Source organism: Strix aluco, chromosome 1, assembly GCF_031877795.1.
Source record: "Strix aluco isolate bStrAlu1 chromosome 1, bStrAlu1.hap1, whole genome shotgun sequence".
Lineage (NCBI taxonomy): Eukaryota > Metazoa > Chordata > Aves > Strigiformes > Strigidae > Strix > Strix aluco.
Window position 1 is genome coordinate 37,601,320 of NC_133931.1, and position 17,147 is coordinate 37,618,466.

General features: G+C 38.3%; 1 protein-coding gene across 1 annotated transcript in view; it reads right to left on the reverse strand.

The window, feature by feature from the left end:
* PREX2 (phosphatidylinositol-3,4,5-trisphosphate dependent Rac exchange factor 2) overlaps positions 1-17,147 on the reverse strand; it is a 187,488-nt gene that overhangs the window by 106,598 nt on the left and 63,743 nt on the right. Inside the window, exons 8-10 of the mRNA XM_074817673.1 lie at positions 15,165-15,298; positions 10,786-10,889; positions 2,064-2,213 (exon numbers count right to left, since the gene is read on the reverse strand). Of these exons, the coding sequence (XP_074673774.1) occupies positions 2,064-2,213; positions 10,786-10,889; positions 15,165-15,298 (388 nt within the window). The remainder of the gene's footprint in view (positions 1-2,063; positions 2,214-10,785; positions 10,890-15,164; positions 15,299-17,147) is intronic.

Below are 17,147 nucleotides of genomic sequence, written 5' to 3' on the forward strand. Positions count from 1 at the left end.
GCACACAGGCTGGATTTCCGTGCCTCACTCCTGCTCCACATGCTGTATTTACCTAGTCTGGAGACCCCTGTAATCTGCCATTCTGTGTGAGATGTGAGGTCTACAGCACCACTACGAAGAAATGCACAGGTATCCACAGCACAACCAGGAGGGAGTCACTCACGTGAGCCTCGCTCCTAGCCCAAGAGATCTGGGAAGTGCGTTCACTTGATTTAGTTCATCTCAGACTTGCAAAGGAGGTAAAACACTGTTCTCACATGTGCAGTCACTTGGACTTCAGTGTAACTGCCTATATATATACACACACATGAACATGTTCCATGTCTTATTAAGTAAACATACAATTAAAGCATCTTTATTTTCACAAGAATGGGAAAGTGTTACAGCTACATTTAGATACAATATTTGAATTCTAAAAAGATAGCTGTTTGTTTCCCAAGTCATTTGGCAACTTGACTGCAATTAAGTTGATGCACCCTGCTTTGCAAGAGGTGTTTATGCAGATATGTTGAAAAAAATCACTCCACTGGAAGAGACGGATAAATTTACAAGTTGATAGAGTTATAGAGATATTAAAGAAATATTGTTAAAGATTCTGTGTTGCAAACTGAGTCTAAGTGTGTACCAAGTCCTCTCCTCTTTCTTTCACAGTTGTCTCATTGGTGGCAAACCCACTGAGAACACCAGGAGCTGATAATTTCCCCAAATCATAGGATGGTAAAATCCTAAGGCATGGCTTCACTTTGGGATGGCCTCCCCAGACCCCATGCTTGGCAAAGTTTAGCTCAAACTCACCTCTACTACCAGCTGCTCAATAGTAGTCTGAAATAGTATGAATACATCAACAAAAAATACTCCTACTTACTCTTTCTATTTCTTACCTAAAGGTATTGAGTCTAAGGGAGCCAAAAAACATAACAGTGAAGTGGGATTTGTCAAAAACCTTCTCAGTCAGTTCTCGACAAGGCCCTATACAGGAGACAAACCTGGTTTTTGTTGTATTTGACGCCATCTCTACCACATTGCTTTTTCATTTGGTATTTTAAAAATGTTGAGTTTTTAGACCTCTAAGGCACCTTTTTAGCTCTTCTACTATTAATTCCTGATGGCACTATTAATTAGCCAGTGCTGAGGCACCCTAGCTGAAACTGTGGTCCTATGGCAGACGTTCTACAAACATCTAGTATTCAACTTTAAAAGACCAAAGAAAATATTGTAAGTCTCCATTTACAACGGAGGCACAAAACAAAGACTACTGCAACAGGAGACTGAAAATCTACACAGACCAGGAAAAGAATTTCAGATCTAACTACAAGGTCATATTTTCTTTCAATACAAGGCTCCAAACACCATTACTGATTAGGATATTTTAGCTTGCAAATGAAATTAGCTCCAGAAGATGATAATGCATCATCTTTCCCTGGTTCTACTTTGTGCTGGGTTCACCTTGTATACATGAGGTTATTCGTGGTCACATTTGAGATCAGGATTACATTTCATCCAAGTATTCTTCCGCCTTAATTCAGTTATTCAAAAACACAGTCATTTGCCAAGGGTGATTTCTTACTGTCTTGGGTAGGAGACAATACACCAAAGATAGGGTTGCGGGTATATTCTGTGCCATTTCATGTCAGATCATCTGCGTGAAGACCCAACACAGAAAACCTGCTCATTTCAGTGATTCAGATGGCCAGTCACAAAAGGGAAGCAATGCATACGAATCACACAAAGCATTTAGGACAGACCCTCCTATACCACAAACCATAATAATTCACAGGTCTTAATGAAATTATGACAATTAATAGTGGTTGAGGATAAGCTGTAAAATCATAGATTAAATCATCTCCCCATTTCCAAAACAGCATTCACTACCAGCATACATGATTCAAGCCATTATGTCCTTTCCAGTACAAGTTTGATTTATTCTTTCCAAGCTGGTATTCATAAACCTTCAGCTGAACCTGACACCACAAGTTTACCTAGGAGCTGGTTTTGCTTTGTATCTCAACATAAAAATACAGTATGGCTTTCTGGCAAAGCCACAAGAAAGTTTATTAACCTACCTTTTCTTCTCTCTCGCTCTTTCAAAATAGCTTCCAGCCACTCTTGCTTCTCTTCAGGGGTTTTTGCCATGCATACAAACCATTTGTTCTTCGCTGTGTTGTGGATCTTCCAGCCATTAATAACGGTGTGGCCGCTGCTGTGATAGTCAGCTGGGAATAGATAAAATGGCTTAAAGAGCACCAATTCTTAAAAAAACAATAGTTGTTACAATTATTAAGAACTCTTATCACTACACATCAAGCTCAGGAAATACAGAAGAATAAAAATGAATTTAAAGTTATCTGTGCTGCTTGTGAACTACGTTATAATTTAATAAGCTGTACTTTTAACTTTTAGTAAATAATGTCCTTTTTAAAATGTAACAGTGAATTGCCTAGCATATGGAAGAAGGTATAAACTCAACACTAAAACAGGCAGAGTCCTATTAAAAAACAGATCATGGTACTCAGAATACTTTTGTTCATGTTAAACCCTAACAAGTAATTCCTTAAAAAAACAGCATTGTGGTTTTGCCCTTAAGTTATTCAGAGCTGCTGTGCTGATTGAATGATTTACTGTTAAATTTTTAAAGGACTAAATATACAGGGGGAAAAATATGATTTCCATTTGACAAGTACACAAATCATATACATTTGATGTATCTTCACTGGTTACCTGAATAAAGAAATATCTACACTTACTTGTTTAAATATACTGAAATATAATACAAGATTTACTCTGCTTTTTAAAAAAATGCATTAACCAAATGCGTAACTTTTGAAATATGTTCCTTACAACCCTATGTTCAGTGTGCACATTATAGGAGAGATGTAACAATTGCTGATGTTCTCAGATAGCTTGAACTTCTGACTCTTAACACGTAAACCACTGTGCTACAAAAATCAATTTACTACGTATTACTCTTTCTTTACTTCTATAACTTCTATTAAAGCCTGTTTGACTTTAACATGCTAGTCCATAAATCTTATTCAGAAATTAGCTAAACAGACTTCCTCTCCAAAACTAACACCCTTGAATATCCTTCACTAGGATTACATGCATTTCCTGGGGGAAAATTTGTGAGGTGTAAATGCTTCATGATACCAAATATATTTTTTTGCATAAAATGCAGATTAAAACTAGAACTAACAACTACATACAAAATATTAAGAAAATCAAAGGTCAACATTTTCTCACCACAAACTTTCATAAAGAGGCAAGAAAGTCCTAGGGCCAGCCCTGAACTACTTTAATAACTACAGAACTTTTTACTTTGTAAATACTTTTTCATCATTCTGCCCTGTTCTGTATAATGAGATGGGATTTTCTGACACTGAAACCCTTGCTGAAATGCATGCTAAGATTTATCATAAATCTCAGCAGACATGTTAGCATCCTTTCAATAACTCTGCATTTTAATTAGATGGAAAGCAGCCAAGCTTTGTATACTGGGCTGGAAAATGTCAGGAACTACTAGAAAATCATGAGACTGATGGCTAATTTCTAAACCAACAAAACCTTCTAGTACTCAAAGTGTATAAGAAAGTGCAAGTAAGTCTATGTCAGGGAAAAAAATTAAGTTATTTTTGCAACTTCATGTTTATACTGCTTACCTATTTATCACATTTTTATTCACATAACCTGTGCATAATATCCTTTGTCCCTTTAAAAACAGTTCCTTGAAAACTACCCATCATATCAACTATGCACTGTCAGAAAAGGCAAAAAGTCAGAGAAAAGAAAGAAGCCTCAGACAGAAGCTCTCAGCTGACAGACTGCAGCCCTTTGGAGATCAGAGGCAGGAGTGCTACTGGAGGAAGGAAGGTTAAGGTCCCTTTGTATTATTCAAGCATATACTTATAAACCTTGCAATATGGCACTAGCTGCACCTTGTTGTTTATTTATTAAGTTAGAGGTTAATACATATAAAACTACAGGGTGATATTTTTCCTGTGATCTTTGTTACTGTATATCTATCATCACACCACCCATGTTATATAAGGAAATATGACCTCTAATGCAGTGAACAGTAGCAGTTAAAATTGTGGCAAAAAAAAATAAAAAATTATGTCTCAGACTCACAAATGGATTTAGATCCTCCCAAATCACTCTGAACAGAAATTTGGTGCCAGCTTAGTAGTCTAGTTCAGAAAAAAATGGCTCATCCAGCCACTTGAATCTCTCAATACAGAGACGACATTTTAAACATGCAGCTTCCTTGGCATCTGAAGGTCTGTAACTGCAGGGCAAAGAGTGCTGGCAGTTTGACCACATTTATCTCATACTACTACAAACTCACTGAATTCTGTGAAAAGCCCAATCACCTACCTAGGTATTAAGACTGCATAATGTATACAGATGGCAATGAGTTCAGGTGGAAGAAAATGGGTAGCTATCACCCAGTTTTGCAGTAGTTACTCACTCCTGTGATGCCCAGCTTGACTCTAACCTCTGCCTTTAACTGCAACACCCCTGCTTTCTCTTTTGCTCCCCGTGTTCCCCATGACTACAATCCTCCAGGTCTCCCACAAGCAACTTGTTCTGCCCATATACCCACGCTCACAGCCTCCTGAAGAGCATTTCAGCATTATGCTATCATCCCATATAGACTCATACCTTTTTTGGACTGGCTATTGGACAAAATCTGGTCAAGAGCTGCAGACGTGACGGCCAGCCAGGCAGGAGGTATGCATGTTCTGACTGGCCAGCTGCACAGGATATATGCACACTCTTCACATCAAGGCAATCACACCTGACAGCCAGGCTAAACATATGATTTGCAAACATAATGGTTACAGAGGGAAGAAGAACATGAGACTTCAAGCTGCTCCATGTATAGTCTGAACAAGCATGTGTAACAAATCATTAAGCTTCCAACTTCCCAAGAAAAGGTGATGAAAGATGACATCATCTTCTAATGATACTTGGTAATACATTAAAGCTTGTAATTTGAACTGTAATGTATTGTTCAAAATTCAAGACTCAAACCTTTGAAAGATGCATAAGAAGCAATTTGTTACAGTCATATAGGATAGAATTTTTTTCTTCCCTTTAAAAAACCATAACAGAAATTGTTGAGAAACTGTCAGTTGTGCAAACACAGATTGTCGAGGCAATCCCAAGCACAAATACAGGCTCGGCAATGAGTGGATTGAGAGCAGCCCTGCAGAGAAGGACTTGGGGATATTAGTGGATGGGAAACTGACTATGAGCCAGCAGTGTGCACTTGCAGCCCAGAAGACCAACCATAACCTGGGCTGCATCAAGAGAAGTGTGGCCAGCAGGTCAAGGGAGGTGATTCTCCCCCTCTACTCCACTCTCATGAGACCCCACCTGGACTGCTGTGTCCAGCTTTGAGGCCCCCAATATAAGAAGGACATGGACCTGTTGGAGTGAGTCCAGAGGAGGCCACGAAGATGATCAGGGGGCTGGAGCACCTGCCTTATGAGGACAGGCTGACAGAGTTGGGGTTGTTCAGTTTGGAGAAGAGAAGGCTCCAGGGAGACCTTGTAGCAGCCTTCCAGTACCTAAAGGGGGCCTACAGGAAAGAGGGAGAGGGACTCTTGATCAGCGAGTGTAGTGATAGGATGAGGGGTAATGGTTTTAAACTGAGAGAGGGTAGATTTAGATTCGAGATAAGGAATAAATTCTTTACTGTGAGGGCAGTGACAGACTGGATTAGGTTGCCCAGAAAATTTGGATGCCCCTTCCCTGGAAGTGTTCAAGGCTTTGGGCAACCTGATCTAGTGGAAGGTATCCCTGCCCCGGCAGGGGGGTTGGAACTAGATCATCTTTAAGGTCCTTTCCAACCTAAACCATTCTGTGATTCTATGATATCTCTGTACTGAAGTACTTCTAAGTTTCTCAGACTTTAGGTTCTTACAAGCACTGATGCTCAGAAATACCAAGGAAATAATTGCTGCATAATACCAATTCCTTCCTCCTCTGTACGCTTTTTGATGCAGTCTCAGGTTGCTATTATCATGTAGTGTTTCTTCTATTTCATGCCTCATTTCAAGACAACAGGGGACAGAACTAAGATAGTATAAGCAACCATAAATCTAGTACTTCCTAAGTCTCAAGTGCTTGTCTTCATAAACTAAATAACTTTCATCTAATGGCTGGTGAATGCCTTTAGAAACATACTTTTGTCTCAAAATTGAATTTTAAAAACTGAATGTAGAAAAAAACAATACCATCACAATATATCCACCTTTCTAATACTTGCAAGTGGCTGTATAGTCACATTGTTTTAAGAACAAATAGTCTGCCCTGATAAGTAATATGAATTCCACTTTAATCAGTGCAATCAAAAAAAGGCAGAGTGCTTCATGATGCTGAAACAAAAAAGAAAGCTTACACCAACTGTACTGCTCAGACAAGGCCTTATTTCATCAAAGAAAAATGGCTTTTCAGAAAAAGCTCTGTTAATTTCTGTAGGCATGTCATTAGCATGACAATAAACCACACCGGGAATCTGTTTTCCTATTTCTATGCTTCTGCTTACAAACAACCAAGACTACATTCCTACATCTACCAATGCTGAGAGCAAACGCTCTCAGTTACCCTGTTCCCTGGAGCCCTATGGTTCCTTATACCAAGTGAGCAGAGGATCCTAAAAGTAAAGAACTGTGAAAATATCATCTAGACTCAAAAGTCTTTAATGTCTGTAAAGAGGCCCATGAAGAGCACACGAGAAAGAGTCATGCATAGATATGAAAATATAAGCACTCCTCACTCAGAGCTTCCACTCTAAATTAAGAATTATAGAAAGTGGTAGGTAATAGATGATTAAGGAGGATAAAGTAATACAATACCAAAAAAAAGCATATGCAAAGCTAATGTGAATGAGGCTCAGACAACCAGATTACTACACTAGGGAATGAGATGAGACAAAAAGAATGCAGCAGAGTAGTACCGGGTTACAGTTCAAAAGCAGATGACTAAAGGGGATGAGAAACAAGACATCTAGGTGCAACAAATGACAACAGTACAGAAATCCAAGACAGGGGGAGGTTAAAGAAGGGCATCATGATCTGAGTGAAAGAAAAAGTATCAGTGTGATGAGAGGGAATACACTTCTGACTACGAGGAAGGAAAACATTTTGGTTTTTTTTAAAAAAGGGGGGGAAGGGAGTGGCAAGAAAAGGGCAGAAAGGTGCCACAGGCCAGGGAAATAACACAGACATTTCCATATTTCAAGGAGAACCACAGAAATATCAGTAATTACAAGAAAAAGTTATTTTAGGATTGTACTGGGTCTGGCTGAGCCAGAATTGATTTTCCCCTATAGCAGCCCTCATGGTGCTGTGCTTTATGTTGGGAGCTGGCAGGGTGTTGATAGCACACTGGTGTTGAGGCTACTGCTGAGTAGTGCTTACACAGCACCAAGGCTCTTTCCAACATTTTCCCCCCCCAGTGGGACGGGGTGGGCAAGGTCTTGGGAGGGGACACAACCAGGACAGCTGACCCGAACTGACCAAAGGGATATTCCATACCATACGACGTCTGCTCAGGATAAATCTGGGAGAAAGGAGGAAGGGGGTGGGGTCACCCTTGGTCCTCCGAGGCAACCACTACACGTATTGGAGCCCTGCTTCCTGAGAAGGCCCGACATCGCCTGTTCATGGGAAGTAGAGAATAAATCTGTTTTCTTTCTTTTGCTTCTGCGCACGGACCTTTGCTTCTCTTTGCTTACATTAAAACTGCTTTTGTTTTACCCACAAGGGTTGTTTTTTTTCCTATCTTGTTTTCTTTCCCCTTTTTGCCCTGTTGAGAAAAAAAAAAAAGGGAAGGGGGGGGAAGTGATAGAGTGACTTTATGGGTACCTGGTGTTTAGCCAAGGTCAAATCACCACAAGATATTGGACAAACCAAAATGCAGAAGGTAGAGAATGTGGGGATATGTTAAAAAAAAAAAAAAAAAAAAAAACACACCACACACACAAGGCAGGTAAAAATAATCATAGAATAGTTTGGGTTGGAAGGGACCTTTAGAGATGATCTAGTCCAACCCCCTGCAATGAGCAGGGACATTTTCAATGAGATCAGGTTGTTCAGAGCTCAATCCAACCTGACTTCGAATGTTTCCAGGGATGGAACATCTATCACCTCTAATAATCTAGAAATCAAAATAACCAAACCAATAACTGATGTCTCAGAAGTGTGGAAAGGAGGACGGATTTAAAAAACCGTTGCACATATAAAAGTGACAAAATTAGATATGGGTCAGGAGAACAAGTGGGAAGGAAGCATGATAGCCTCCAGTACTGTGTGCAAAGCTATAGGAAATAGGGACAGTAGCAAAATTTCCTGTGGCTGGAGGAAATTAAACTACTGATGTCTGGAGTGAAGAGGAAGACAATTTGTGCTTAGCCAAACTATACTTGAAGAGTAACTGAGGAAGAAAACAAATAGGCAGGAAGGAAAATTGACAGTGGGAAAGAGATCAAGGACTGCATAGCTAGAACAAGCAAAGGAAGGAAGGCAGGACAGATTTGAGAAATACAGGATAGTCATGGAAGGAGGAAGGAAGGAAGAAATATTTGCTAAAGCCAACACTAAAAGGGTAACATTATATGGGATCAGAACCAGTGAAAGACAAAAGTTACAGAATTCTTGGAATATTTATCTGAAAGAAGATGGTGGCCACTGAAAGAAGATGGTGGCCACTGAAAGAAGATGGTGGCCACTGAAAGAAGATGGTGGCCACTGAAAGAAGATGGTGGCCACTGAAAGAAGATGGAAAGAAGACTCTGTGGCCACAGTAATGTCAAGAGTTATAAGTAAAGAGATATCATCTTAGAAGTGACATAATCAAAACAGGAAACCTGCCTTTTATTCCTAAATCATATATAAGGAAGATGAAGAAAAATAAATGAAAGGTAGTCAAATAACGCATGCATAAAAGACTGAAACACTCAGCTCTCTTTTTTGCATAAACAAAGCACTGAGATTTCATACAAATAAAGCTAACAATTGGGCAGGAATACAGGCCAGAAAAGGGAAATAGCAGAATATAGAATATTGGATATATTATATTCAAGTCAACAAGGCTTGATGAAATTCACTTAGTGTACCCATAGATGTCTCTAAACAACTAACAAAATCGGTGGGCCTGGTGAAGGACATAGCCCAAAACAGATGTTAAGGAGTTCTTACAAAAAATGTCTAGTAAACAAAGAGAATGAATCAAGTTTGACGCCATAGTGCTCTACCTAACGTTCAGCATTTTCCATTGGCTTTATCAAGAGTTTAAACAGTTCAGTAATAACATTGTTTGTTCATGGAACCAAGGCAAGAATCATTGCAAGAGCTTTGGGGAACAAGGCATGAATTTTGAATGCTTAATAAATTGTGGAAATAGTAAGGTAAAATTCAGTGTAGAAAAGAAAGTAATTATTAGGACCTACTCTGAGACATTAACACAGTATAAGATACAGTGGGATAGGCACTAGTACTGCACAAAAAGATCTGGTGTGGTATTCTGGAACACACACTAAGAAGTGGAAAAATAATGCTCTCAGAAAAACCAAACAATCCTGGAATTAGTAACAGACATCCCACATGCACCAGTGAAGTTTCAGCTCTGGATACCTCATAATACAAAAGATGCAAACAAGCTGGAAAAAAAAAACAACACAAACAACAAAAAACAAAACTCCAAAGGACACAAGAAGTAATAAAAACTTAGAAAACGCAACCCATACAAAGGTTGAAAGACTTAAAAAGAGGAGATGAAGGAGAGACACAACAGCCTTCCAATAAGCTAGTTCGTTGCAATAAGAACAGTAGTCAAACTGTTCTCCAAGTCTACCCAGTAGAGCAAGAAATGAGTGAACTATTTTGAAAACAAGGAACTCAAGATTAGGAAAAAAAAAAAAATCTTAATTTTTAAGAAATATTTAACTTCTATGAAGCTTACTTAAGCTGTACAATCCTTATCATTAATGCTCAATTTTAAAATAAATTACATTAAGAAATGCTTGGAATCCATAGCAGATGCAGGGAAAACCTAATGCTATTTTAAAATCAGGACAAGTAATATATAACTCACAGAAAGTTCCTCCAGACCTACATATTTGAAATGCCACTGCAAGTTCCATCCCCCCCTTTTTTTAGTTTTACATTAAAAAGCCCAAAATGTTTCAAGTTTCCTTTAATTGTAAGGAAATAATAATTGTTAAGCTCCAAAGTTAAACTCAAGTTTCTAAAACCAAAATTGACATTTGCAGGAATACTTCAGGTTTTCACTTTTTTAATGTACATCAGGCAAATTTCAAGCAACCATATGAATTATATACCTAAAGGTATTAAAAAAACCCTTCCTTTTTCTTAAACAGTTATGTCACAATTTCAGCATTTATAGTGTTTGAGGCTTCACTCCAACAGAGATAACTTTTCCATTTGCTTTTACAACATATCACATACCTAGGGATAACCTCTTTAACAGTGCTGGAATGCTGTGAAGTGAAGTTAAATCTATGATTTCAGTTGAGCAATAAATGTCACCTTATTTTATTACTCTGTTCATGTTTGTGTAAAACAGTCATGTGCTAATAACATATGAAAACAATGACCTGTCACAGAAGCAGAGTTTTGGTACGAGCAGATAGCACTTTTAAAGTGGCATCTCACCCTCTTTCTAAGTACAAGGCACACCCTCCATCCTCAAAAAAATCACGAAATTGCATTTGATTTCAGCACCTCTGAAGACTGCTCTGTAAAACACAAATATACTCACCTGTTCCATCATCTACATTCTCTACTTCCATCACTTCTGTGTTTATTCTGCCCCGAAAAAGGTAACGGTGGCCATCTGTAGACGCTTTGTTGTTCTTCAGTCGCCTGATAAAAGAAACAACAGATGAGCATGTCATCCAACACCTCCTCCTATGTTTCTGTACTGCTATCTGTACGTGTAGCTTTTTAAGACTACTGTAAGAGTCACAACACATTTCTACATGTACAACTGAACTGTGGAAACCATTGCTAAATGAGACACTGCTGATGCTAATACAAAAATACTACCTCTGGTAAGAGTAAGCTGCAAATTTCTGGCTGACATGAGTTTATCAGGAAAGTCTCATCTGTAAAAGCTCTGTTCCAAGACTTTGGTACCTATATGCCACTGTCTGCCATCAAAGAAAATATTGCATTGGGAGGATCTTTCCTCCTAACTGACTGGCCTCCTTATGCTCATCAAGAAATTCAACACAAGCATAGCATGACTGAAAAATGAAGTAAGAACACCTTTGGATATAAATCTTGACCTACACACATCAGCCTCACAAATGAGATTTATGCATGGAAAAACAAAGATGACATTTTTTCTTCCTCAGATAAGGATTAACCAAGAATTGTAATTAAGAATTGCTGAAATTTTGTTGCAGTTTCACAGTGATATATTCCAAAGAACTTTGCATTGCTATAACTCTGTTCCCACTGAAGTCAAGGCCTTTTGAGAATCCCAGTTCTGGGCAGCTTTTCCCACCTCAGATAAGCCAGGAATGATTTTCTATCCATTTTTGCCTATAATGATAATTAATACTGTATATCAAAACAAAGGTCTGAATTCTGACCTTCACTCACTCCAGAGAGGTACTAATCTTCAGAAAATGACCTGCCTCTCAATCATTACTGTCTAACGAGTAACTCTACTATAAATTTCTTATTCAAAAACTGAATATTAAAAAAAAAAAAAAAAAAAGAAGCATAAAGGTTCAGTATCACGTGTTTTTTCTCTCCGAAGTGAAGTAAATCCAGTAACTCTAGTGACCTTTGTACCTATGAACCCAAATTTAGCAACTTATACAACTCTGCAGCAAAAGGATGCTTAAAAATTACATAAAATATCTCATACCATAAAAATAGGGCAATTTTTGTAAAATTTCCAAAATACAAACCTCCTGTGTCTCTTTACCTACTTGCCAGTCAATATCTGAAGTATCTTGCTATCATATAATCAATTAATTTACCACCATAAACTTTGAAACTATGTTCTAAATTGAGTTATTCTCACGTCTGCAGATATGTCACCATGGTAGCAGCCAATGACATGTAGGACATGAATGCTCAAAACTAAAGAAATCATAGACCTTTCGTGTGTTTTGAGACTTTCGTCCAATTGTGTGTTTTAGCTAGATTATGGCTACAAAAATATGTAAGTTAGTAGAGGACAAGCAAAAAGTTACTATGTAATCAGTAATTTATTTCTAATTGCCCAACAACAAAATACAGCAAAAATTAGAAATTCTGAAAAGAACATGAGTTTATATTTAACCAGTCTACATAAAAATGAAACTGAGCAATTACAGAAGGATATCCTTGAAATAAATTCAGCATTCAACACTAGATATAATCACAAGATCCTTAAATGGTTCAATACTCAACTGTTCCAAAAGTTCTGCAACCTAAGCAAGAGTTGAATCTTAAAAACAAAGAACTGATTCACTATAGATAGTAAAGTATAAATCACCTATCTTCTCTCATGTAAATGCTTCCCTGTTAACAGAGTAATCTATAGGAGGCAACAATATTGATTGGGGAAGATTTTTAAACCTCCCTCAGGGTTAGCCAGCAGCTTCTTTAGTAGTAAGCCATCTGAAAAAACAGCATTTCCAGTCCAGTCTGAATGCCGTTTTTCCAGAACAAGCTCAGCAGCTTTACAATACAGAGAGGTTCTTATAAGACACTCTTGATCAACAGGGTCCATGGCTACTTTCCACTACTATCACCTTCTACTTTCTGTACCACACACTGATCTTCCCCACGTATTGGTTCAGAAAGAAGCTCTACAGGTACTTCAGTAAACCTAATCACAAGTCTGTCATAGAATCATAGAACTGTTTAGGTTGGAAAAGACCTTTAAGACCATCCAGTCTGACCATTAACCTAACACTGCCAAGTCCACCACTAAACCATGTCCTTAAGCACCACATCTTTTAAATACCTCCAGGGATGGTGACTCAACCACTTCCCTGGGCAGCCTGTTCCAGTGCTTGACAAACCTTTTGGTGAAGAAATTTTTCCTAACGTCCAATCTAAAACTCAACTTGAGGCCATTTCCTCTTGTCCTATCACTTGTTACTTGGGAGAAGAGACCAACACCCACTTCACTACAACCTCCTTTCAGGTAGTGGTAGAGAGCAATAAGGTCTCTCCTGAGCCTCCTTTTCTCCAGGCTAAACAACCCCAGTTCCCTCAGCCACTCCTCAAAGGACTTGTGTTCTAGACCCTTCACCAGCTTCGTTGCCCTTCTTTGAACGTGCTCCAGCACCTCAATGTCTTTCTAGTAGTGAGGGGCCCAAAACTGAACACAGTATTTGAGGTGTGGCCTCACCAGTGCTGAGTACAGGGGGGTGATCACTTCCCTATAATTAGCACAGGAAGAGAGAAAAGGGATATCCATACCCTAGCCACCTGCTCTTATGCATGACAAAATGCATATGAGTATAAACTTATTTGGAAAAATAATGTTAGAAATATTTAAAATTCTACTTTTGAATGATGAATCCTATGCAAAAACTCATGTGAAAAATACCATATATAAACTATATACAATAACAGACAACAAGGATTGCTAATAAGATTTTAAAGCCTCAATTAAAAATTAGTCTCAGAATCATGCATTTTAGGCATAAATTTCCATTTACTTTGCTGGTTGTAGTTATATATATACACACATCTGATTTTATAACTAGACTACCCAACACATGGATATTGTGATACACATATATAGGAGTTCTGGTCACTGTTATCCAACCTCCATATCTCCTTCCTTCTCATCCGTCCCCACCAAGAACGGGTAGCAAGAAGAGTATGAAGAGTACACACTATTCCCCAGACACAGCTAAAACAATGGGGGAGGAGGAGATCATTATGGCATCAGGCTGCCTGATCAGCCTTACCATCCTAAACTTGGTGGTGCTGCCTGCTCCCCCACACTGGACCGCATGCCAGCTATCGTCACCCACAAGCACCAAGCTTACATTTTGCTATTAACATTGCACTTGACCATCCTCTCACGTACAGCCTTCAAAAGCAGCTAGGCCAGGATCTATCCTTTAACAGGCATGTGACCACTGCCAAGCCAGAGCACTGATGAAAACAAATGGCTATTACAGGTGGAGAGAAAGACATCTTTCACCTGGATACTACAGACAATCCAGGGCACTGGTAAAAGACAGTTGGAAAAACAGGATGAAAGTTGGCTGTCAAATCTGGAACTATCGTTGAAAATCTTATAGCACTTGCACTGATCCGATGGACATGCCTGTAGCGATGACAGTAGAACCTGGATTTACGAAGCAACAATTTCAGCAGCTGCAGACAGTTTCCTCAACTGGACACTGAGGTCCATGGTAGCGTTTCCTGTGACACCATCCACAAGTCAGAGACGGAGGCAAAAATAATGGTATTCAGCAGTGGTATTATGAGAACATACTCAAGGTCTAACATGTATCTAGGAATCTATCAAGGACCTATCCAGTAGTATGTATTCAGTGGCTACTCAAAACCAGTTTCTGGATCAAAGAGACAAACTTAAGCAGTTAGGTTTAAGCTTAAGTTAACTTAAGCAGAGGGATGCCTGTAGGTAGGAGAAGCCTTATTTCTCAGAAGAATAAGAGCACAGAATGTTAACTGCAGAAGCTTGTTGCTGAACTAAGGAATTGATCCTTGCAATGCAGCAAGCAGCAGCTTTCTGGCTGTTTTCCCTGATTAGAAATACATGGCTTGAAACCCTTGAATCTGTAGAGACTTATTTTATAGCATAAACTACAATACTAATTTGTTTGAACTAAAAATTCAGTCTGTTTACCCTTCCTAGAAGAGAGTAAGGCCATCACATATGACCTGTTGTGGAAGACTGACAAAACAGATTCCTTCTACCCGCACTTCACCATCTGGATTCTGCATTTGTATAAAATTTTCCCAATGTTTGAATTAAATACACTTCTCTTTGGATGATAGGTCTCATCTAAAAATGCTAACTTCTATATTGCAATTAACTGCAGTAAACACTTTGGTGTTGTTCAAATATTCTTATGAAACAGTATACAGAGGATTAGCTCTACTGTGAGAAAAACACATTATTTTTGAAAGTATAAATTAATCATTTACCTGTGCTTTTTTTTGCAGTAGACCAAAAGGTTATCAAAAAGAAAAAATATTCTCTCTTGGATATTTCCTGCTGAAATTTTCAGTAGTAGTCCACTTCGCAGCATTTCTGTACACGTGTCTGTGATGTTGGATCCCTAAAATCAATCAGAAAGAACATTGTTCTGTGAGCATTGAAGGACTTTGCACCCATTAAGGAAAAGATTCTTATACAAACTCACAACCATAATGAATCTCTGGAAATACCAAGAATAAAACTCTTGGTAATTTATTACACTGTAATGAAATAATAATTTCTACTGATGCTTAACACCAGCTTTATATTCATTTAGTATTGCCATTAACTGGGGGGAGGGTTTGCAGCTTTTTTGAATGGATAAAGTTTAATCAATAAAGTTTCCAAATTATATTACATCTGTGCACGAGACCTCTCCTGAAAAATCAGGCTGACTTTATACAATAACTCTCATCCTCAATAACTTTACTATTTAGTCAGAAATGTGTCAAAATAGGGCTTTACATAATCTAGGCCAAGATGAGTGTGGAAGCTGAAGCAATCTGGAACTTGGACATCATTAAGCGTATATACTTCTACACTAAATTAAACTACACACAAAAATCAAAAACCAGCAAGATTCAAAACTCAGGCAAAGCTAATAGTGGCATGTACAACTAAGACTGCCTAGTCTACTTCCTCCTAACATATTCTGAAGACATCAGAATTTTACTAAGCTTTAAATGTTTGGGATGAAACTTCCCATGCCTCATTTTTTACTTCAAGGCAGATCATTCTTCCATGTGAAAAGAAGGCAGGCATTTTCATAAAGGTTAATAAAAAAGAAGCAACTTTAGCAGAGGATAACATTTTCCCCAAAATACTTCTATGACAAAGTCATAGCATTTCTATGCCTTATAAAGAGAAATTTACCCCTCAAGGAAGCCTGTCTTGAATTCAGAGGAGTATTTTGCTATTGTGAAAATCCATGCTCTTGTGGGACAGAGCTCCTGCCCATGTGCTACACACATCCAGCCATGTGATCCTATTGATAATTATGCATGCTGGTTGCATCAAGCATACACCCATAGCTTGAGGATCTTCCTAACTTGAGGCAGTCAGTCAGCTTGGAAAACCTGCAAAAGCCAGGACCTTCCTTTCATCTACACATGTTCTGAATGTAACAGCAACAGCTGTAGTTACTTACTCTTCTTGATCTAACCACAGTAGCCCAAAGACAAATGCATTCAATTAAGAGCCAAGAAGCAATCATGGGTTCTGCTCTCAGCTCTTCATCTTACCATTCATCCTTTGTACGTCACAGCCCTAAATATTGAGCAATAGCTCAGACTGTTCTAAGGAGAATGCAGTCTGTTTACAGAGATGATAAGAGAGATTGCACAACCATCACACTGGAACACAATTCAGGTCTCTAAACAAAGTAGCTTCAGTATCAGTATTAACTAACCACTCCTGTTTCCACTTAGGATCAAATCAGCCAAAAATGAACATCATCTATAGACACTAAACCATACTCCCTAAGACAGCATCAGCACCAGAAGCTGGCATACTAATTTTACAGTTTTATTTGAAGCCAAACGATGAAACACCTGAAAAGCTCACTCAGTGATATAAATAAGCATAAATTAGGGCTACACTTAATGCTTGCTGACTGCAACTACAGAAAAGCAGGTAATTTCTTTCCATTCTATTTCATTGCTTTTGTGTATTAAAAAGAGTAAACAGTATCTTATGCTGACTTTAAAATTTGCTGGAATAGTATTTACTAATAGTTTGCTTTTTAAAAGGCTGAGTATTTCTTAAAGGTTTTGGGGTTGTTTTATAGAAAACTACAGCTTTGCTGGAAAATTGTATTTTTTTTATAAGGAGGTAAAAAATTTAAGCTTAAGGCTTCAAAATTGTATCAGCAGTTTCAGCTTTCTACAAAAGGGTGTGTTTTTTCACAGAAAGGGTTTTATGAAAACATTTTG